Genomic DNA, 23637 nt, shown 5'->3' with positions numbered 1-23637 from the left:
TCGAGTGTGCAGTGAGGGATTTCAGAGGAGAGGGTTTGATGGCCTATCAGGAAACCAAAGTTTGCCACTAAGTGGAGGCTCATTAAAAACAGCTCATTAGAAGAAGAAACACAAATCTAATTATAGTTGAAATACAGTAGAGAATTAAACTCCTCTCGCTGAGGAGTAGCCCTGTATGGATATTAAAGGGCCAGATGCTGGGGTAAGGATGTGAGGAGGGGCTGCAGGCAGCACACCTGACTGCAGCCTGCCACAGCTACTCCTGGGAGCCGTGGGAAATGGCAAAGCAAAATAGGTCAGGGTTCCCAGACAGGGACAAAATGGATTTCTTAAAGGTCTGCCACAAAAGCCAGGCTGGGACTGTGACCTTTACAGGGAGAGAGCAGGATGAGAGATGAGCCTTGACAGCTCCACACCCCCTCCCTCCTCCCAGCAGTGGCTGCCCAAGACCTGCCTCCTCTCCCCAGATGGGAGACAGGGCAGCAATGCTGGAGGGATGCAACACAGCCACAGCCCTGGCTGCCACAGGCCAACCCATTCCAAGTGGAAGAGGTGCCCCCTCCAGGAAAGAGACCCTTTGGCTGCACCATGAGCTACAGAGGGACCACTGCAGGCTGCAGCACTGCTGGGACAGTTAAAATGTCAGGTGATACAAGACTCTCAGGCTGTGGCAGGGACTGCAGTCAAAGCTTTCATATAATTATAAATATAGCATAAGCTTGAGTGAAGTGCTGGATTTGAGGTTTTGTTGCCTACAACTGACAGACATGGAACTGAGGTGAGATTGCTGTAGGAATGTGGTCATGTCTCACTGTGGGGGGAAGTTAAGGGCATAATTCCCAAGGTAAAAGCATCTCCTGCCCTCTTCAGTAAAAACAGACTGAGCAAGATGCAAGTTGTTGTTCAGAGCTGGTGCTGAGGGGCCTTTCCTTCAGCCACCAGGTTGTGTGTTACAGATGCCAAAACTGTCTCAGTCATTTCCTGCTAAAAGAAATCTACAATTGTGTAGTTTTGGGTGATGTTCCAGGAAGGTCCCACCCCTGCATGCACAACTCCTGAGCTCAGACACCTGCTGTGGAGCCAAGGATGTCACACACACACATACACACAGAGCTGGTGAAGCTGGGATGCTTCACCTGCCCAGCAGAGCAGAGCCTCCCAGCCACAGGGCAGCTCTGAAAACCACTTCCCAAGAGAGCACAGAAGCTCAGCCTGATGGAGAGGGAAGGCCTGGAGCTGTTCCACACAGCTCCACCTCCATCACCAGGTGGGAGTGTTGTACTCCCGGAGAGCCCTGGGCTGAGCTCAGCGCCCAGGGAGGCTCCAGCACTGCACAGAACAGCCCAGCAGCTCATTTCTCCTTCAGATCCCCAGCACTGCTGCCAGGAATAAATGCATAAGGATTATCCTCGGCTGTCAGGAGGAGGGGGAAGCACAGATGGCGCATGAATGAGCGGGGATGGCTGAGGGAGGTGCCTCCTGCCAGGGGTGTGCAGGGCTTGGGGAAGGGCTCTCAGCTTGCTGAAGACGTTTGCTTCTTGCAAAGTCCAGGCAGAGCCTTCCCTGCCATTTTTGGAACAACCAGAAAGAGAGAGATGGTGGATTGTGGTTGGTTGGGATTTTTATTATTTTTTCTGCACAGCTTTTCCATACAAGTGTATTTAATTACCCTGAGAAGGCCTCCCAAAGACAGAGGGGAAAAGCATTAGGATTTTCTGGCTGCATACAATTTCTCCCCTGCTCCAGTGACGTTCCTGCAGGAGCAGAATCTGTTCCAGGCTCATTGCTTTCCCTCACTCGTGCTCCTGCACTGACAGCTCGGATGCACAGATGCACAAAACGTTCCTGGAGCATCTCAGACAGGACCCCCTGCTCCAAAAACACTTCTTCCCAGATGTGCTAGCTCTGCTGGAGGAATGGGATGGGGAAGGCTCCAGCCAGAAGGGGATGGAGGCCATAGTGGGGGGGTCAGTTTTGCTACCATATGACTTTGCCACCATGTGCCAAAAAAGAAAAAAAAATAGAATAAAAGGAAGGGAGGGGAGACTTTCTCTGCCAAGAGCCACTTTCACCTTCTTCCCCATTTAACAGCACTTTTGTGGGCAGGAAGAATCATAAAATTCGTTCATAGGGAAGAAAAAAAGCAACTGAGCAGCCAACAATAAAACCTCATTTCCTCACGGAAAGGACAGTTTGATTTTAACAGTGAGCAGCAGCAGCTCCTCAGCATCCCTGAGAATTCAGGCAATGGATCACTAGAGCTGTCAGTCCTCCCAGCTGCCGTGACAGGACCTTCCCTGCCCTGCCAGGCACATATCCCACTTGGGAAGCCCTTTTCCAGAGCAGGAAATGAGCGTGGCTTGCATCTCTTTCCTCAAATGGGAGTAAAAAACCATGGAGCAGCAGCCAGACTGCCAGGTGGGAGAGGACACCAACATTTTGTCTGAGCCTCCTACGAGGGAGAGGGGAAGGGCTCCCACCAAAACCAGCAAGAAGAACCTCTGTGGTTGCTCCAGATGTTCCTCTGGGCCCCCTGAGCTGGCACAGAACATCTGCTTCTGCCCACCCCTGGCTGCCTCTCCCTAAGCACTCAGACACCTCTGCAGATACAAAGCAACACATGCCCAGAAAAAGGATCCTTCACATTAATTAAGTCACATTGTTTGAAAACAAAATAAAAATATTCCTGCTTTGTCTTGCAGGATAGAAAGGAAGTGTGTTTGGTATGGGAAAATATAGATCTGATGGGGGAGAGCAAGTGCATGCTCATTCTCAAGGTGATTCAACAAACAGCCCAAGCAGAGGTTTTGCTCCATTCCCAAATTCCTAGTGTGGCTACAACCCCTTGGGAAAGCTCATTCCTCTTGGGCAGTTTGGGATTAGCAGCCATCAGGGAGTTCAGAAATTCATCCCAAGCAAAGAAAATAAAGCAACCAGAAAAAAAGAGGCAGAGAAGTGATTTGCTTTAAGAAGTGAAAGCCCTTAAGTCTGTGGGTTTTTCCACGGACATCCCTGAAGGTTTTGTTATATTAATCTCTTAATGGGTTTATGGTAATTATGTACAGGCCAACACTGAGTGGGCCATCCTTCTACTGAGGAGTGCTCCTGTGCAGGGTAAAGCTGCAGCCAGGAAGATCAGACTCAAATCCCTGCTCAAGCACAGCCCTGACTGGAGCTGGACCAGGTGCTGCTCAAGGCTGCAGAGCTGGAAAGCCCCAGAGAAATGGGACTGGATGCACTGGAAGGGCCATTTGGTCATTGCAGCAATGTTTTAAACAGCCAGTACTGAATACTGGCAGCACAACAGCACTGGGGAGAGACAATTGCTGGAAAGGAAAAAGAAAAGATCTTGTGCTACTCTGGGCTGTACAGATGACTCGGACAGCCCAGGCTGTGCTCCCTGCTCTGCTGCTCACCACTTGCATAGGCACTGGGGACACATTTTTCTCTCTCTGAGGTTCTCTGACGTGCAAAGAGCTACAAGCTGGGTTTCCAAAGCTCCCTCCCTCACCTTGTGACTACCAGCCCCAGTCTGCAGGCACGGCAGCCACCACCCAGGTCACAACAGGGAGCAGGGACACAGATGATGCTGCTGCACTGGCACTGCCACTTCTCTGTGGCCATGCAGGGGCAAGGACAGGCCTGTTGCAGCAGGCAGAAGCAGGGACACGTGTTCCCCCCAGAGCACAGGCTCTCACCTGCTTCTTCTTCAGCTTGGAGATCTGCTGCTCCACCATGGTGATCTCGCGGTCCACGCGGTCCATGTTCTGGATGAGCTCCTCCTTGGAGAGCCGGGCTGGCAGCAGCTCCAGCTCGGGCTCAGGGTGGGCAGGGCTCACAGGAGACACGGGCTCCAGTTTGCCAGGCAGGCCACGATCCTGGAAACGTAAAACAACCGGATCAACTCTCTCCCAGGAGACTCTGGATCCTTCTCTCATCCTCCCACAGCTCCCTGGCCCATTCCCAGCCTTCTGAGATAGACAAAACCCTCAAAAAAACCTGCTAGACTAGGGAGTACCAGCTGTCAGATCACATCACAAGTGCTCCACAACCTCCAGCATCTCCACAGAGAACCAGGTTATTCTCCCAGGGACATGCCAGCAGCTCTTCCTCCTGACAGAGCCTCAGAGGCTCACGCCACCTTGAGTGCTGCTCATGTTCTTACAGGATCAATAAACCCATCCATATTCAGGAGCTCCCAGCACCACTGCCCCTTCAGAGGGCTCAAGGCTGCATCTTCTCTTCAAAAATGAGACATCACAGTCACATCCTCCTCAGACACTGCCACAGAGACAAGAGCAGCACGAGCCATGCTGAAGAAGGGCTGTGAGGCAGCCCCAGGGAGCAAAGAGGGCTCCTAGCTCCTTCCTGGCTGTCTTTCTCCATCTCTTACTAAACCCTGGGGGTACTCTGAGTGTTGGATGTTGAATGCATCCAAAAAGAGAAAAAGGGGATAGGTGAGTCAAGATAAAAACAGACTGAACTGATGTTTTTCAAATTCCAGGTGAAGAGGCTCTCAGCACAGCAAGACCCTTCAAGTCAGAGACTGGAGAGATCAGCAAAATCTCTGTGGCCTTTACAGGGAGAGCTCTAATAGCCCAGGGCTGATGGAAAACACATCCAAACATTCAGCTCTGCCCCCAGCAGAGCAACAAGTTTGCTGAGGCAAGTTTGCCAGGAGCATCCCACAGCCACAATGCCTCTCCTGCATCCCACAGCACCCTTCCCCTCTGCAGCCCCAAGCTAGGGAGCCCATTTCTGCCAGCACAGGCTGTGCCTGGGTGAGCCTGCCCACCAGGATGAGTGCACCTGGGATGCAGCAGATGCTCAGTGGCCACCAGCCACACAGATGGGATCAGAGCACACCACCCTGACCCAGGACACTCCTCTCTGGCAGCCACCCAGGGCTGTAATTAAAAGTGTGTCTATTCATTTGCTTAGTGAGTGGATGGATTTCTTTTCCTGGAGGGGGAGAGGAGGAGCAGTGGCTCAGTCTGTAACCCTAAACCGTGCCAGGCTGGGCAGCCAGCACACTGCAGCTGCTGCCCAGGGAGGGGAGGGGAGGGAAACAAGGGAGGAAGTTCACACAACTTTGCCACCTTCATTACAGCAGCCCTGCAGAAAGCCAACCCTGTTCTGCACCAACTGAGCACCCCCAGTGCTGGCTGTGAATGGCCAGGGCTGACCCTCTGCCCAGGCTGCTCCTGCTGAGACAGAGCTGGATGGTGCCTTGTGCACCCCTCTGTGCTCCCCCATCCCAGCAGGCTCAGGGATGATGCTCTGGGCACTCACCAGCCCTGCTGCAGCTCATGCTGAGTGTGCAGAGAGCACCCAAAACTGCTCAGCATCCCAACAGCATCTGCTGTGATGCTGTTGGAGCATCTGCTCTGCCCTGTCCCTGCTGGGAGCAGCCTGGAGGCACCAGTGCCCTTCCCACTGCTGCCCTCAAGGGACAGAAAGCAAAGGAGCACCCCAAAACCCCACTCTCACTGTCCTGCCTCAGCCCCATCCAACCCCAGGAAGGCTAAGCTGCTTGTAGCCAGCATCCTTCCAGAAGAGAAGCTAGAAGAACTTGAGAGCTTTCTGGAGGATCCTGAAGAGAAGATCCCATCTTGTTTTACTTTCCCAGCATTAGACATTAAGAAATGGTCAGTCTGCTGGAGTGGGAAGGCTTTGTGCTCTCCACAACTGGGGTTTTTTTGTGGTTTTGGTTTTTTTTCAAGTCAAGAAGAGCAGGACAACCACAAGAAGCAAAAGATAAATTAAGTGTTCATGAAATCTCATTCAGATTAAGACACAGGAAAGGGAAGTGGCAGTGCCTGGTATGTGGGTAGGTTTTTCTAAAGGAAAGGAAGCTACCTGCTAAAAATGCAGGAGAGAAAGGCTCCTCACTGTGCACATGAAACAAATGATACTCCTCACATCTGCCAATATGCAGGACAGGGCATCTTTAAACTCCTGCTTGGCACAGAACACCTTGGAAACCTGGCTCCTGATACATTTTTATCTTTTTACCTTGCAGAATCTGAAGCAAAAGAGCAGCTAAGCTGAGTCAGGGAAATTGCTGCAAGTCACAGCACAGACATCATCATCATCTGGTATTAGGAGATGATTACAGCAATAGAGAGAGGCAATGTGTCCCTGGACCTCACATACTGGGCACTGCCATGCCACTAGCAGCTCTCTAAATCAACAAAATGACAAGCAGCAAAAAGAAGGAAAAAACAAAACTAAAGGGAAAACAAAAAAAAAAAGCCTTGTCTGAGTAGTGCTGACATCCAAAAAGCAGAGCCCATGGGCTTATGCAAGGCATACATCAGCCCTTATAAAATCACAGAAGTGGGTTGAAAAGAGGTTTGCAAAGACCAGAGTCCACTCAGAGCATGGGGAAGATCCCAATGGTCAGAGATATTTCAACCAGTGCTCTGCTTCCTACAGCTCCAGAAACCCTCAGAAAATATTCCCCTGCTCTAGACTGTCATACCCTGAGCAAGTGCAGTGTGAAATGTGAAATTCCCCTTATTAACGTGAAGTCACAGACTTCCAAACCAGGAAGAGCCATGAGAGGTGGAATAAATCTGCTGGAGGGAAGAAAACAATTACAGCATTACTCAAGTTGATATTTTCTCAGTAATTATACTGTTTCCATGTGATTTGTTTTTACACACGGCTAACAGCTACTGCAGCTCCTGTTTATCCCTGGCCTTGTTTTGTGATTTATATGATAACAAGGGTGGGTGTGGGGGGGGCAGAGGCTGCACAAACCTCCCCACAGCAAGAGGAGGTGCTGGCACTGAAGAAAACAATTAACACTGAGGAGGTTGTCAAAGAGCAAGGCCAGGCTTTGGGGTGGGTTTCTTCTACATGCTTAGGAATAAAAATTCCCAACACAGCTAATGGAGCAAGCCTGCTATTTGCTATTAAGCAGCAGCTTTAAAAACATGCCAGAAAGAGAGGAAGGAAAAGGATGAGCCAACTGCCTGTTGATGCCTTGAAAAGCAAGGAAGTCTCCAGGTAAATTTGATGTCCCTGCCTTCAGACACACCAACACCTGGCCCACAAGAAAAAAATTACACTGGGAAGCCCAAGTGTGGTCCCAGCACACACTGGAACCTGCACCAGCCCATCTCCACCTGTTTATTTTGTGTATCTGACCCAGCTTTGATACCCACAGAGAAGTCATGGGAGTTGGAGGGATTTAAAAGTGTCTGTGCCCTGCTTCAGCTCAGCACCTACAGCTGGATGCAGCCCAGCCCTCCTGAAGGGGGAATCTTCTCTGGTTTCAGGAGACAGATCATAGCTCTGCTCCATCTGCACCTAACTCTCTCTGCAAAGTGCATTTTGACCTTGCTGGTCCCTTGACTGTGTCAGCTGCCTCTCCAAAACTCCACAGTGGAGCTCCCAAGGCTCCCCAGCCCATCAGTGTGTCCCAAGAGAACAGAGCCCCTTGCCTGGGACGAGCTCAGCATCCCCAGCACAGCACACGGTGTCTGCCCTACATGTCATCCCTGGTAAAGCCAGGCCTCTCTGCCTCTCTAATCCAGATCATTAGTGAAGCTCCCCCAAGCCCAGGACAGAGATTTAGGGATGCCAACATCATCTCTTCCACAGTCTGTTCACTTTCTAATTATCAGCCAGCAGCAGCATTTCCTGCTGCAGCACCAGGAGGGATTAGGAGGTGTTATCTTCAACGCCTGCCCACTCACACATCTCATGTCCTCATGGGCTGGAGAAGATTGCCAAAGCTGGCAGGATAGGCCAGGGCCACTCAATTTGTGCTCAAATTAATTCCCAAAGCAACCTCACATGAACTTGTGAGCAGGGGATCTCCTTGCAGGGATGCCTTCACCACCTGAGCCGCTCACAGCAGCACTGAGCCAGTGAACATCCCAGCACTCCAACACCCCTCCCAAACCCCATCCACCTGGGGCTGTGCCACACTGGTCCAGGAGCCCAGGGATGAGCAGCATCACACTCTGAGCCCCCAGGGATGAGAACCAAGCAGGAAAGCAACACCCTGCTCCTCCACCCGTCAGGTTTTTAGGTAAAAACATGCAGATAAAACTCCTAAGTGAGCCAAATGCAGACTAAAGGAATCTGCTTTTTTAATTGGAAAAGTGTCCAACACATTCTGACATATCTAAGCCCCAGGATGACAGCACTGACAGAGGAGAAAGTTATGGAGCTGAAAACTAATGTCTCGTTTCCTCAGGGAGATGCACGAGTACAAAAAGTCAGGAGCAGTGAAAAGTACAGCGAGTTACTGCAACTCTTTTGTTCATGGCCATCTGCTGTGCTAAGGGCTCTTTCTGCAGCCTGGCCCTTCAAACGAGGTTTTCATTCTTGAACACTGCTGGGCTGGTCCCAGAGAGCTCCAAGGGCTGCCAAAGTGGGATGGAGATGTGAGTGTGCTCTGGGGAGCACTGGGGTGCTGCTCAGCAGCCAGGAGCACAGGGATGCTCCCTGCAAGGCCACCAGAGCTCCTGAGGGATGCAGGTGGGACCAGAGCACCATCCACCTCCTGCCTCCATAACCCACTCTCCATGCCATGTGCAAAACAGGCATTGCTTTCACTGGGTGCAGCCCACTACGTGCTCTCATGGGAATTCATGAAGCTGGAGACCAAGGAGCTGTCTGAAGACAAAGCCAGTTTTTTTTAAAACCGAATTTATTTTTTTAAAATAAATCTGACTTTATGAGCAGGCCCACGAAATTTCTTTCCTCCGTAAGCCAGCTGAATTCCACGCAGACAGAGCAGAAAACATCCCAACAATTTCTAAAGCTTGCACGAAAGTAGGTCAAAAAACTTCCCCCTTGTTTCAACAGCTTGAAGCAATTGAATTGCAAAAGCAGTACCAAATGCTGACCCTCCCTCCCTGCCTCCCCTCCCCGGCAGATTTACGAGGGTGGTAAAACCTCGCCAGCCAGAGCCTGGGTTAATTCAGTAACCAAAACTTTGTATCTGGTCTCACAAAACTCGTGCTCTAAAGAGTTCCGCGGTGTTCCAGGACTGCAGAATTCCACAGCAGCACCACCAAACGCGGCTCAGGGACTCAGAGGCAGCCTGGAATAAAGGGTGGAACAGGAAAACCTTCCTCCCACAGCGCCCAAGGCATCACCCGGCAAATGGATGCTGTGCCTTTCATTCCCTCCCCGCGCTTCCCCATTAGTGGGTAATAATTGCACTGAATGCCAACGTTCCCCACTGACTTAGAGCAGTGATGAATTCTCACCTACCCATCTACTCATTACAACGAGGAGCTAATTGCTCCACCTCTCATTAAGAATTCCCCAACACTGCCTATTCTGCATCTCTGCATTTTCAGCTGACCTTAAGTTTGCTCGAACAGTAACTGTCTGGACTGAAATTTTCCATGCTGAAGATTAGCTTTAGGCATTTTTAGTCCTTTTTTTTCCCTCTAAACAAGGAATTTCAGCCAAAACAACTCTGTCACTTCCAAGAACAAGTTTACAAGAAAATATGCCTTTCTGCAGCATTCAGAAAGACTCTGGGAACTTTTTCTTTGAGCATCTTCAGTACAGTTGATACATCTGGTAAGACTCTCTGCCAGCGATCTGCCTTTTGTTAACACTGAAAAAGTGTCCAAGTCAAAGAAAAAAAAAAAAATTAATAAAAATCTCATCTTGGTGTTTGCCTTAGGGGAATGACTTGGAACTGAGCATGCAAGCAGAGTGGGATCCTGGAAAGGTACTGCACTTCTGCAAAGGCAAGGAAAAGGCTGATATGGAAGGACCATGCTGGCATGTGGGGAGCATTCCAGGCCAACAGCAAGTGCCCCAAAAGAGCAGTGAATGAATGGTTTGGGCAGGTAAAGAAAGCCTGAGAGCACCCAGCAGATGCTAAGGATGGAGCAATGCACAAGGCTGAGCCTGTCCCAGGCAGGCACAGAGGGGCAGGTGCAGCAAAGCCTGTACCTGCAAACAAGGACAGGACAAGTTAAGGGTGTCAGAGCAGCCCAGAGCAGCAGCTCCTCCAGCCTCCATCTGCAGCTTCAGTGCTCTCAGTGATCTGTTCAGCCAGCAGCCACCCGAGCTGACACTGCACACACCAGCATGTTGGAAGCCTCTGAAAAAGGACCAGACTGCAAAAAACACCTCTGATTATGTGATGTGCCAAGGCAGAGAGGGAAATTTTTAATTGCCCAATTTGGCACTCAGCCAGGCAGAGGGTCACCCCCGGCTGCAGAACCACATTTTAAAGGTAATGGGGAGCTCATGGCACAGCCTGGCTCCTCCTTGCTGGGGCTCAAACCCTCCTTGTTCAAATCCCTGGGGCCAGCTGATTTTGGGCAGCTTTCACAGGAATCTCTGAATCATCACCAGAGCCTGTTTTTGCATTTCTACTTGTGCCTGCTGCTCAGGGAGTTTTCTTAGGGAGGGTCCCCCACCCAGCTGGGGGTGCAGGCACAATCCCAAACCTAGGCACTCACTCCACATCCTTGAGAGCTTCAGCCTATTTTTTTTTATTTCTTTTTGTTTTGTTTTTTTGTTTTTTCAATACCAGTCTTTCAATGACCACATGCAATAAAGCAAGCTCTGAGTCCTTCCAGCATATCAACCAGGCAGGGATGAAACATCAAGATCCATATTAATCCCAGCAGACAATTTCCCTCTGACAGAAGATGCTGGAATAGTCCCTGCCAAATCCCAGCTGTCCCTCAAGCAGGTAGAAAACCCTCCAGGCCTAGGTGCCATGTGAAAAGCAAGCTCCAGTGTTTTAAAAAAGGCTTCTGCAGAATAAAAAAAAAAAAAAAAATCCCTTTTTAAACCAGTGCAATACTCCAGTGAACACAGCAAACCTCCTGCTCTGCTTCCAGGAGGGAATGACAGGGTGTTCCCAGGTGGGCTGTGCCCCAGGAAGCTCCACTCACTCACTGGGTGATGCCAGGTGCATCCTCCAGCACATGGACAAAGATATGGAAGGGGAGAGGGAAAGTACACCACGGCAGCTTCTCCAAACCTCACTGATTTAAAAATAAAAAATTGAGGGGAAATGAAAAGACAAAAGCCCTTCTCAGCCTGGTGTTATCAAGCAGAGGAAATGAGACTTCTAAAGCTCCTATTCAGAGAGGAGTGGGGGAGAGAAATCCCACTCCAGACGCACTTGAACGAACAGCTTTTGAAATGGAAATGTTGCTCTTCAGAAACATTTAAATTTCCTCCTATTGCCAGGGAGGAGAGGAGGCAGGAGGCCGAGGAGAGCAGGGACTCCTCAGCCACACATCCCAGCAGGATCCACACAGGGCAGCCCTGTGAAGCAGGGATTTGTCTGGGAGTTAATCAGGATGGCACACAACATCAATATTGGGAAGATGGCTTGAAGGGGAATGAGATTTAGAGGGGAGGGAGGGGAATGATTGAAGACAGCTCTATTTAACCACTATTGCTGCAAGTGAGATACATTTAAAGGCAGCTTACACCCCCTCCCTCCCAACCATCACCCAAAATTATTTTCCCCAAACCGCAGAGACTGAGCTGCCTACAGAGGAGAAGACTGAGTGATGGAAAAAGGAAATGCAAACAAGATCTAAAATGGTTTGAGCAGCAGCTGAGGTGTGTTGTGAGACAACCCAGACCTCCTCTTGCATACAAGAGCCATTGCACCAAGCCAAGGTTCCCAACAACTCTCCCAAGACTCACAGCACATCCAGCCCAGAGTGATGAGTCCCAGCAGCACAGCCCTGCTCAATCCAACTGTGCCAGCTCAGCAAACTGAAGTAACTGCTGCTAACGGAACCCACTGAGCTCTGCCTGCAGCTGCACATCACCCCCTCCTGGCTCCAGGGTCCCCAGGGCCCCCTGCACAGCTCCATTCTGCCTGGGGTCACCCCTGCACAGCTCCATTCTGCCTGGGGTCACCCCTGCACAGCTCCATTCTGGCTGGGGTCACCACCTGCACAGCTCCATTCTGCCTGGGGTCACCTCCTGCACAGCTCCATTCTGGCTGGGGTCACCTCCTCCTGAACAGCTCCATTCTGGCTGGGGTCACCTCCTCCTGCACAGCTCCATTCTGGCTGGGGTCACCCCTGCACAGCTCCATTCTGGATGGGGTCACCTCCTCCTGCACAGCTCCATTCTGCCTGGGGTCACCTCCTCCTGCACAGCTCCATTCTGGCTGGGGTCACCTCCTCCTGCACAGCTCCATTCTGGCTGGGGTCACCCCTGCACAGCTCCATTCTGGATGGGGTCACCTCCTCCTGCACAGCTCCATTCTGGATGGGGTCACCTCCTCCTGCACAGCTCCATTCTGGATGGGGTCACCTCCTCCTGCACAGCTCCATTCTGGCTGGGGTCACCCTGCACAGCTCCATTCTGGCTGGGGTCACCCTGCACAGCTCCATTCTGGTTCTGCTCTCAGGATGAAGCAGGACATCAAACAGCTCTCAGCTGTCCATGAGGGACACAGTGGGGACAACACCTCTGCCTGAGGAATCCACCAGCAGCCTGGCAGCCCCCAGTGCACACCCAGTGACCCAACCCCAAGCACCCCACAAGCAGCAGGGCTCTGGTGGCACCTGGGGACACGCACAGGGCACGAGGGACAGCCCCAGCACCCCGGCAGGCTGGGTGCTGACAGGGTGGTGCCCAGCCCAGCTGCACCATCCATCAGAGCCGGCTGTGCTCAATGCTTCATTGTCCCCATAATTGTGCAGACACGTGGAAGGGGCTGCCTCGACATTCCCGGCTTGTTTCCTCGGCTGCTCCGCCTGGTTTTCCAGCAGGAGGTCCCATCCTGCAGGGGACAGTGCTGGCCACTCCCAGAGCCATCCCCAGCCGGGAGGGTGGGAGGAAATCCCCAGCCCCAGGACACACAGGGTCCTGCTCCACATCTCAGCTGGCAGCCAGGCCCTGCACCTCAACATAAACCTCATGTGAGAGTTTTGGGTTCACAGGGAGAATTTTTTTGCCATAATAACCCTCCCCCCATTCAGCAGCTGAGGATGGTTGCAGGGTGCCAGGAGCATCAGGGTGTCTCAGATCTGTCACACCTTCAGCATTGCTCAGCTCTGTGATCAGAGCAAGGCTGACCACAGAGAAACCAAACACCAACAAGAGCACGGGACAGAGCAGCTCCCAAAGGCTCGGAGCAGAAACTCCATTTCTACCTGTGAATGGCTGTGGGAGTTGCTCAAACCGCAAGTCTCTGCCCAGCCTGTTCCTGCAGAAAACCATGAAGCACCTCTGCTTCCCCAGACCACGGCATTACAGAAAAACCTGAACATCTCAGCTCCCATAGCAAGAATAAGCCCATAGTGAATTTGTTATTATCTGTTAGCAAAGCAGCAGCTTCCCACCAAGGCTGGAATTTCCATCTTGGTTTGGCAGGCACGGGGCTGTGAAATGATTACTGTGTTTACTTTTCCTTTGCTAACTATAAAATCCCATTCCACTGCCCTGCCAAGAATGACTGAAGCTAATAAAATTCAGGCATTTGGAAGAAAGCAATAATAAACCTCCCTTTTGGGGCCTTTATGATGAAATTTCCCCACTCCAATCAGCGATTATGCTGCATTCATGAACACTAGTGATGTCTCCAAGTGCACCCAGAATGACTCAAATCAATATTTAGCTTTGAGTCTTTCTCCTTGTGGCAGCTGAAGGCAGAATCACTGAACAAGGCTAGAAGAAGCCTTTGAGAAAACAGCTTACAAGAATAGGAGGCAGAATATATAAATACATAGATATATATTTGTGTGTGTGTATATATATATATATGAAAATGTAGGCTTTTCAATTACCTAAAAATCTATAAAAAGTACACACACGAATTCACAGATTTACAAATCTCCCTCTGAACATACTGAAAGCCCTTCATACAATGCACTGTATATATTTATATACACACACCTGCCTATTCTTTAGGAGTTTTTAGTGTTTGAAAGCCTGCAACATTCCTGTGTTTACATCTGCCACTCTGTCTGCTGCTGAGGCAGAAACACATTAGCTGCTGGGGGCAATCTGTTCTACATCATACCTGAGATGGCTGGCTTGAAATAAAACAACACAGACCTGAAAACCAGCTTGAAATAAAAGCCTGTGCTTGGTTTGGCCACGTAACCACGTGGGACAGCTTGATCTGCACGAGGCAATGGCTCTTTTTTAAGCAGTCATGGGAACAACAGCATCCAAAGTGGAGATCAGAAGGCAGAAAGGATCATTGCTGCTCCTCAGGGAAGAGCACAGGAGGAGAGAATCAGCCCCTGTTAGGCAGTGACCAGAGCACAGTGCTCACAGCCAAGCCTAGGAAGCATCATGGTGCAGGCAGAGGAGGGATGCAGAGAAATCCACTGTGGCACATGCTGGAGCAGGATGCCACAGGCTCTGCAGCCCTGGGAGAATCCTCAGGATGCAGCAGAGGACTGGGAAACAGCACAACCACTGTCCATCCCCTCCTCTCCTGCTTGGCACTGCCAGAGCACAGTGTGCCAGGTGCACTGGCCAGAACACTGGCACCTGCAGAAAACGCTCTGTTAGAGCACTGAGATGACCAAAGAGGAGCTAGACAGAGGTCAGGACTGCAAGGAGCTGGTTCAGGTCATTTATCCCACACTGCCTCTCCCCCACTTGTGCTGCACCAAACCTGGGGTAGGACAGAGCACACAGCTCCCACCTGAGCCAGCTCTGCCGTGGGTAAAACCCATTTCCAAGGACAGAGGGAACAGGCTCCGCTATGCTCTCGCTCCTTATCCTCCTGGAAAAAGGTGCCAAGAATTAGAATTACATTTTTCGAGAGCAGCAGAACAAGCCAAGGGCCTGTCAGCTTGTCCTAGAACAACCCCTCTCAGCTCTGGGAGCCAGAATTCCTGACACACACCAGCATCCAGAGCCCCCCGGCCCCCCCACGCGGCACGGGGCAGCCCAGCCAAAAATCCCTCCCTGTGTGCTCTGCCTAAAACACAGCCAAGCAGTTTTTCTGTTTAAAAAGCAACTTTAGGTCCAAAAAGAAAGGAGGTTTTCAGTGAGTGATTTTAACTAGGCCCTTTGGCACTCGACAGTTCCTCTCTTGTTAGGATGCTGAGGGTGTTGTTAAGGGATGAGGCTCCACGAGGCACGAACGTGGAGTCACAGAGCTTTAGCAAGGGCTGGTACCATGTTCAATATGTTATTACAGCTCCATCACCACAGGCACAAAGAGCAGCACCTCATCTCTGCCAAATCCATCTCTGAAATCACTCCCCCACTCCATCCCCTCCAGCAGCAGCAGGCAAACACTATTGACTGCTGTTGCATCTCCTCCACAGCTTCCACCCCACGCTGGGAAAGAAGGTATTAGCATGAAATACCCTCCTCCTCCTCAAAACACAGCACCCAGAACCCATCTGATGGGTGTCACGACTCCCTGGCTTTCACTGTGAGAGTCAGGACCATTGGTGGGCTGCACTCCTCAACCATGTACATGTACAGCACCAAAAATGTGCTCAGGGTGGTGCCAGGAAGACCCTTGGGCAGGAGGGGTGTGCAGGGATGCTGAACAAGGAGGGAGGAGCAGGGAGATGTACATGGCTGCAAATTGGTAACAAGCTCCTGCTGCTTGGTCACCTGCACTGACTGGACAGATCCCACATAACCCACCCTGGAGTGTGCCTGGATCTGGGGGAGCTGGAGCAATGCTCCCCACCCAGCAGCACCCACACTCCCTCCCAGAACGTGAGGGAAAAGAAGGAAAACCGATCAGGTTGAGACTGCAGCAGGGAAAAAAATTAGTCAGGATGTCCTTCTTGTTACCAGGACCAAATTCTTCCCCTGACTTTTATTTCAGGAGAGGGTTTCTTTTTTAACACAACTGGTTGGGCACAGGCAAAAATGGTGGCTGGCACAGCCATCTTCACCCCACACCACCCTCATCCTCTGGAGGCCAGTACCAGTTCCTGCCATACCAACACTATTTCCTAAGTCCCACCTGAGGACTGACAAAGCAGCAAACTAGCTCTCATCTCTCCTGCATTTCCAGGATGAAACAGGGCACATCAGAATTCTTGCTATCAGATAAAACAGATACATACAACATGTACAAACACTTCAGAGATGGAGAAAAGTCTCCATGAACACACACAGCACACCCAGCTCAGCACACTGCCTGCTGCAAGCACAGAGCCAGAAATATTTCTGCCAATTACAGGGGTGAGGCACACAAAGTCAGGGGACTTTCTTTCCCTCCAGCAGATCAGGTGAGATGCTGCACTGTGTGAGCCTATTGACTGAGTGGAACAGAAAAGTCCAATTATGCAAATGATGAAGCAGGTTCCTGAGAAGCAGTCAGCCTTATCACACCTTCCTTTGCCAGGCTGTGGCTTGAAAGGCAATTTAAAAGGTTGTTTTGGATGTCCATCACCACAAAGGAGCTGAAGAAGTGTGAAACAACCCGTGCTTGAGGCAGCATCAGTTCTCCTGTTGGTTTCCAGCTGCTCTGAGCCTTGGCCCTGCTGTCTGTGGCTTGAGGATCACTGCAGGCTGGAGCAGACAGGGCAGGGGAGAGCTGGGCTGCAGGCAGCTCAGGGAAGGGTCAAAGGTTTTTACATCGTGCCTCTGGAATGTTTCTTCAGCCCCTGAGGGCTTTTCCTGCCATACCTGAGTATCTCAGACCATAGTTCAGTTCTTTGGCCACAGGAACTTCAGCTGAGAAATGGAATAAAACCAGGTTGTCTTGCAATCATGGTGCTCCTTTCCTTCGCCCCTCAGCCCAGGTCCAGATGGAAGAGCCAAACATCTCACAAGGACTATGCAACGCCCAAAAGCATCTGTTTCTCAAATGAAACCAGCAAAAAAATGGTATGGAGGAGATTCCTCATCCACCACTCCTCAGGCTGTTCCCTTGGATTCCTGTCCACACTGGTGCAGGGCACGGGCTGCTGACCATCCCCTGCAGCCATCCTGGCACAGTGGGCAATGCAATGGAGTGCCATGCCAGGAGAGCCACTCTGCTTGCACACCACAAGGACAAGCTCCCAAGGGTGTTCACGTGGAGCTGAGCAGGGGCTGACACACTGACACTCATCCCATCCTCCCGTGATTTGGAAATTATCTTCAGAGCAGGGAGGAAAGCAGGGGGGGAAACCCAGCCAGAAGTGTTTGTGCTGTGGCAACGTGAACAACGCAAATATTTCAGCTTTTAAATATGTTTGGAATGACAGAGAATGCCAACACGTCCCTCATCTTCCCAGAAATAGCTTTGAATCATTGCTCCCCTAACGTAAATTCCCCACCTCACCAAATCGTTTTTTTTTGCAACCAGATTTTTATCAGGCACAGAGTGAGCAAGCACAGGCAGATGGGCGAGTGTCAAACACATCACAGGAGGATCCTCGGGACAGCCCCAGGCCACTCCTGATGGGTCAGCCTCACTGGGAGAGTTAACAAAAACTGCTCTTCTCTGCAGGGGAAGGAGGACAAAAGCAGGAAAGACGTAGGTGTGTTTGTACCCGCTAAAATTGTTTCATTGCACTGCTCAGATCTGAGGTTAGAGCTGCTTCCACAGAAGTCCAGTCCTCCAAGGAGAGGTGGGGAGGCCACAAAGCACTTTGTGCAGGCTTTGCATGGAGCACCCCTCAGTTCTCAGGACAAGCAGATCTTTTCATGGCACAATGTCTGAGGAACTTCATTTCCCACAGGGCTGGTCAAGCTGGCACAGGTCTCTGCATCTCCCTTGGGCTCTGGGTAACTGGGATGGAGTGCTGGCAGCATTTTGTGTCCCCTGTCCGTCGGTGCCACCACAGCCCCACAGGATGCCCGTGCCTGGTGTCCTGCAGGGCGTGCTGGCAGCCAGCCCCTCCCCACCAGATGTCAGCATCCCTGTCCCACAGCTGGGAAAACCAGACTTGTGTTGTCTCTCGTTGCCCCTTGCAGACAATCCCCAAAAGCCCAAGAAACAAGCCCAGAGCTCTTTGGCTCCCGTGGGGAAGGGAGAGCCCGGAGTGCTCCCTGCTGCACAGTGCGAGGCGAAGGGAGGACACACAGCAGGGACGGCCGCGCTCGCAGCTGCTCCATCCTCCAGCCCTCTGAGCTATTGTTCCACAGCCATAAATCACCGGGAGGCGCTGCAATTCCGGGCTGGGCTCTGCAGGAGGGAGCCTGGGGTGCCGGATCCGAGCTGCTGCCTGGCTGTGCCTGCTCGTTCCCCGGGCTGAGCCCTCCACTCCCACGCAGCCCGGCTCTCCCGCTTCAAAGCTGCTCCCTTCCCCCAGCCCCGGATTACTCAATTAGAGATTATGCTTTTGCCAGTTACCTCCAAGCCAACTGGGGCCTCTGCCAAGGTCAACACAAGTTCCAGCCAGTTTCATTAATAACTGCGAGACCAACCCACTGGAAACTCTGAGAGGTTAATCCCAGCAACAGATCAATGTTCCCATAACAAAGGCACGGAGCAGAAACGCAACTGGGGATTTACCAGGCAGCCCAGCTATCTGTGCTGGGAGCTGTGGTGCTGCTCCTCCATCCCATACCAGGGCAAACCCTGCTGCCAGGGACCTCTCCCCTGGTGTGCTTGTCCAGGGATGGAGCAGCTACCAGGGGCCAGCAGTGCAAGGCACTGAGTGCAGAGAGGAGGCACAGAGCTCCCGAAAGGCCTTTCTGCTGTGCCGGGTGCCCTGCCAGCCTGCAGCCAGGGCAGGAGTTAGCAGGCTGGCCAAGAGCCTGTTCCATCCCACAGCCTCTCTTCCAGGAGTTCATTGGAAATTGGGCTCTGGAACGGGCAGCCAGTGTGAAATTTGGCATGGACGCTGCTGGCTTCAATGCATCATTAAAAAGGCATTTCAAATGTGTTAATTCCTCCTTTTTCAATTAATTGCTTTTAAAGCTACATTGATATGCATGAAAGCAAAATAACCTCTGCCCTAATTTCTGTTTTGCCATACCTATTTCCTGACCTTAGTGCTGTCTTTTCCAAGACTACCCCCCCCCCCCACTTTTCTTATTCCATTTTTCAGTCTGTAACACAACAAAAAAAATGCTCACGCAGAAAGGGAAGAAATTAAAACCTTTGCACAATGTAAAGCGCAGTCCAAGTCTTAACAACACATGGCTTCTTAATTGCCTTTTTCCATCCACAGTTGTTAATTATTTTACAAAAGAGGGAAGTGGCATTGTCCCTTGTACAGATGGGGAAATCTGAGATAGAGAAAGGGGAAGAGACTTACCCGGTGACCAGCAGCCTGCCAGGGCAGATGGCAGCAAGGTTCAGGTTTCCTAAGCCTCCACCCAGCCCCATTCCCGTGGGATTACATGGCTCCCTGTCAGTGAATTCCTGTCAGAGCAATAGGCCACTCTAAGTGCAGCCAGCCCTTGCAAGGGGACTCAGAGCAGATCACAACTGACTCACATCCTAGAGGAAGGAGCAGCAAACCACGGACGTGGTGGGAGAGCAGTCTTGAAAATGGGGAGAAGAACAGTAAAAGCATAACAGGAATAAGAAGAGATAGAAGGGGAGAGGCAGGATGAAGCTCCAGCTCTGGAGAGCAGAGAGCAGGCTCTGACTGACCAGATGTGCCATGCTCACCATCCCTGTGAGGCAGGATCATGGGCAGCACCAGCTGTGCACGTGTGTGCAGGGACAGGGATCGTGCACAGCATCAGCCTGCTCTGGGGCTGTCTGCTTTCCTCCTGGCTGCTCTAACATGAGGGACAGCTGTGACTTTACTGGAAAGAAAGCAGAAGCCACTGAGGGTCCTGGGAACCAGCTCCTGCCTCTCTGCCAAGAACACACCTGGAAAGCCACATCATAGCAGCTTTCCCAGTGAATCCCACATCCAGGCTTGCAGTGACTGCAAAAACAGCCCTGCTTGAGTTGTTCTGGTTATTGTCAGCCAGATAAAGGCAATACCTTCCTGGGGGAAAGCATCAGCCCCAGCTGGCACAGAGGGCACTGGGAAGTTTCATTTCTCCCCAGCAGACTGAGCTCAGCCCTCCAGGCCACATCCAACAGCAGGAGCCCAGGACCACATCACCAACAACAGCAGGGAAAAAGGTGCTGAAGAGGGGTAAAGCAGGCAAGAAACAACCTACTGCCTCTGGCTTGAGAAGAAACACCTGTGTTTGAGGAAATGAGCCATGTGAGGTTCATAAGGAAAGGTAGTATCTTTTACTTGTCCAAATGAGATTCAGCTCAAAGCTGCTGCTTTTGAAAGGCACGCTGCCCAAAAGTGTGTCTGCTTCCTCCAGGGAAAATGCACTGATCCAAGAGCTTCTCCCTGCAGCCTTGCTTGGAGTGAGGCTGCAGTGATACTGAACTGGGTTTGAGGGGCCCAGCTCTCCTCCTGTTTGGCAGAGGTAGATGAGGAACCAAAGGCAAGAGAAATCCATTTCTCTTCAGGGGAGGAAAAACTCTGAAGCCTGTTACCTGCAGCTGCCCCATCAGTTTTTCTGTGTTCAGAGCATAGATTATGGCTCTAAACAAAGGCTTGGAAATATGCAGGAATAGCACTGCTGACTACTCTCCCCTGGGCTGAAGGTTTGTAAATCCACTTATCAATGGTTATCAGGGATGTGCTAAACTTATATCCCATCACAGACCTGATTCTGCATCTCAGCTCAACAGCTGCTGTGAAACCAGGAGAGACCAGGACGTACCCACTGCCTGAGAGCAACATCCATTCCAGTGACATCCCCTGGGACAGCCAGGCTGGCGCCCAGAGTGTGTAACCAAACCCCTTCCCTTTTTATTGAGGGCTTTGTGGAGCTCTTACTGTGCAAAAACGAGCTCAATCTGCAAAATCACCATGAAAACCAGTCCTAGCACTATCAGCCCAGTGAGAAAACTGAGCTCCTCCCCACACAGTGACTGCAACAGTGAGGAATGGGGTAAGGGGTAAGTGAACAACTCCTGGGATACTCTGGCTAAAGAACCAGCAGTGTGTTTGGCAATACTGGCTCACGTGGTGCATCTCACCCTGCTGGCAGAGCTGCCCTAGATAAAGTATTGAGCGACTTCCTCAGACACTGAGTCAGCAGCACAGACTGAACAGCAAATATCTCTGCAGCTCTGGTCACTGGGACAGTCCTGCCAGTGTGTGTGCCGCTGCTCTGGGACACACAGACACTCCCAGGAAGGTCTTTATCATCTGTCCTGGGTGCTGAGTTCAGCTGTGGGTGCAAGAGGAGGCTCTACCTGTGTCCAAGCCCAGACCTGCCAGAGCCCAGAGCTGTGCCCAAAGGCAGCCTCAGCTCTTTGCATTTCCCCTGGACCCAGCCAGAGCAGCTTCTCCAACATGCTGAGGCTCAGAGCAATGCACACATTGGCTTCAGGAGCTTCTCCACAACTTTCATGTCCATCAGCAGTTTATAGACCAGTCTGAGTACAACTGCTCAGAACTAAGCCAAAAAAACTGCTATTAACCCAATTTCCCAAGCTGCAAAGGCTGATACAGCTGTGTCCCAGACCCACCTTCTGCTCCCAGCCACCTGAACAGCACTGAGATCATCCAGTCTTGCACTGAGCTCCATCAAACCCATTCCACAAGCATCTCCATCTTTGCTCCATCAAACCCATTCTAGAAGCAGCCCCTGCTAGTTCAGAGCAACTAATCCCAGCTCCACCCAGGCTCTCACCAGTCAGGGACATCACATTTTCTTCTTCCTCCCAGACTCTAAAATTACAAATGGCTCCACTAAAAGCATAATCTTGTCTTGCTGAATTGCATCTCAGCTCTCTCTCTCTCTTTCATTAATAATGTTTTAAGGCCTATAAAATGCATGTACTTCTCTGAAACGTGTCACAGAGCAAGAAGCAAATGCAGACCCTAAACTGATGAACTAATTCCTCAAGAACAGCTATGCCTATTAGAAACAAATAGTTGAGACCATCCATGGTTTTCTGGTGAGAGGTGGGACAGAACTGCTGGTGGGAATAATGTGAAGACAGAAAAGTCACCCTGGTTTCCTCATACCTTTGGAGAGGGTTATTTTTTGTTTTGTGGACAACAGTGCATTTTTTCCATCAGCCACCCAACCAACATGCCCTGAGGATGCTTCAGGCCTCCCTTGGCATCTGAACTACTCCAGAGTTAAGTATCCTTCTCATTAAAGAGAGGTCAGAGGGATCCCAGGTAAAGCCCACCAGTACTGACAGATAAGAAATGTCTGAATATCCCAGCATTCCCAAGGAAGAGCTCTCTTGTCCTTGTGTTATTTAAGTCAGCTCCCACAGGGATAAAGCAAACCATCCCCATCTTCCTGGGTATGGATGCAAATTTCCTTTCACTTCTGAAAGGGCTGAGGGCAATTCCCATCCCAGCCTGCAGCTGCACCAACCCTCAGCACCAGCATCAGAGCCCCCAGCACATTTATCCAGCAGGACCTTCCTGCCAACCAGGAGCATGCCCAAACTGGAGGTAAAATCAAATACAATCTGCCCCAAGAGAAGATGAAAGTAAATCCAAACAGGCACACAGGCAAGGGATTTCTCTTTGCTACATTTATTCCATGTGCAGAGGGGACAATTGTAAGTAAATGATTTGCTTTGTTAAATGAGACTGGGACAAGGGAGGCTTTCCTGGGGAAGATTATATTAAAGAACCACCAGAAACCTATTCCAGCCCTTCAAACACCAATATTAAATAAAGAGATGTGATAAATGAGAAGCATCAAATAAAAATCAAATCAAGGCAGAGTATCCAGAAAAGCCAGACATGACCATCCTTAATTCAGCCTACAGGAGCTTCCAAATTGTTCTGGTGCATCTAACAGCCCAGTAAAAACAGCCAATGACTGTAACAGTTATGGGGAGAGCTGATATGCTGCTGTTCCCACAAAGTGCTCACCCCACCTCAGGGAAAATCATCCCAGCACTGCTTGATGCATTGGGAATGAATTCAGAGCCTCCAAGGCAGCTGTACACAAGCCCAAGATGCAGACCCCACAGCCAGCTGTGGCCCAGGCCATCAGCCCTTACCTTGGAGAGCTCCTCCGTGCCCCCCTGCTGGCTCAGGAGGGGCGAGTGCCTCAGCAGGGGCTCCTGCAGCAGCTCCAGGCGTGGCCTCTTGGTCTCTATGAACTCCAAGTCCGATGGCTTGGCCAGCTCAGAGAGATAGGAATGGCCCTCGGCTCTCAGGTGCAGCTCCTGAGATCTGGGGACAAAGGGACAGGAGTTGAGAAAGGAAACTACAAAGGGACAGGAGTTTAGAAAAGAAACTACCTCTGCTCTCCCCCACTCCACAGCTGCAAACCACTGGAGGAGGACAGGGCTCAATTTTCCAGGTGGCCCTGCCCTCAAACACCCAAAGGCACAGCCCCATAGCTTGGCTGCTGAAGCAGGACCACCACCACCCTGTGAGCCCAAGGGGCCACCCTGCTGTCCCCCTCCATCTGTGTCACCTGCAAAGCCCTGCTGTCACCCCCTGTCCCACCAGTGCAGTGGGTGCCTGTCCTACACCAGGACAAAGAGAGAGAGGCTGCAGGGCTGAGCCTTCCCTGCCATGACACATGGGTTGGGCTGCTCAGAAAAAGGCAAAGCTTGGAAAATCCTCAAATCTACCCCATAAATCCTCCATGACCAGGCAGAGCCTCCTTCTGCCATGTTTGCCTTACTTAGTCAAAGGTACTTGCCCTAGTGTTTATATTTAGCATCTTCTATAGGAATACCAAAGATTATATGTTGGGGAAAAAAAATGCCTACTCCTCCGTGGC

General features: G+C 51.1%; 1 protein-coding gene across 16 annotated transcripts in view; it reads right to left on the bottom strand.

Annotated features, from left to right (window-relative positions):
* The window catches only part of NCOR2 (nuclear receptor corepressor 2), a 226524-nt gene that overhangs the window by 112843 nt on the left and 90044 nt on the right, over nucleotides 1-23637 (bottom strand). For all 16 annotated transcript variants that reach the window (XM_056504273.1, XM_056504279.1, XM_056504275.1 and 13 more), the window contains exons 4-5: nucleotides 22904-23078; nucleotides 3699-3878 (exon numbers count right to left, since the gene is read on the bottom strand). In XM_056504273.1, coding sequence (XP_056360248.1) covers nucleotides 3699-3878; nucleotides 22904-23078 — 355 coding nt within the window. The remainder of the gene's footprint in view (nucleotides 1-3698; nucleotides 3879-22903; nucleotides 23079-23637) is intronic.

This window comes from Oenanthe melanoleuca, chromosome 15, assembly GCF_029582105.1.
Source record: "Oenanthe melanoleuca isolate GR-GAL-2019-014 chromosome 15, OMel1.0, whole genome shotgun sequence".
Classification (NCBI taxonomy): domain Eukaryota; kingdom Metazoa; phylum Chordata; class Aves; order Passeriformes; family Muscicapidae; genus Oenanthe; species Oenanthe melanoleuca.
Note: the sequence above shows the minus strand (reverse complement) of the source record. Positions and strands in the feature narration are given on the sequence as shown.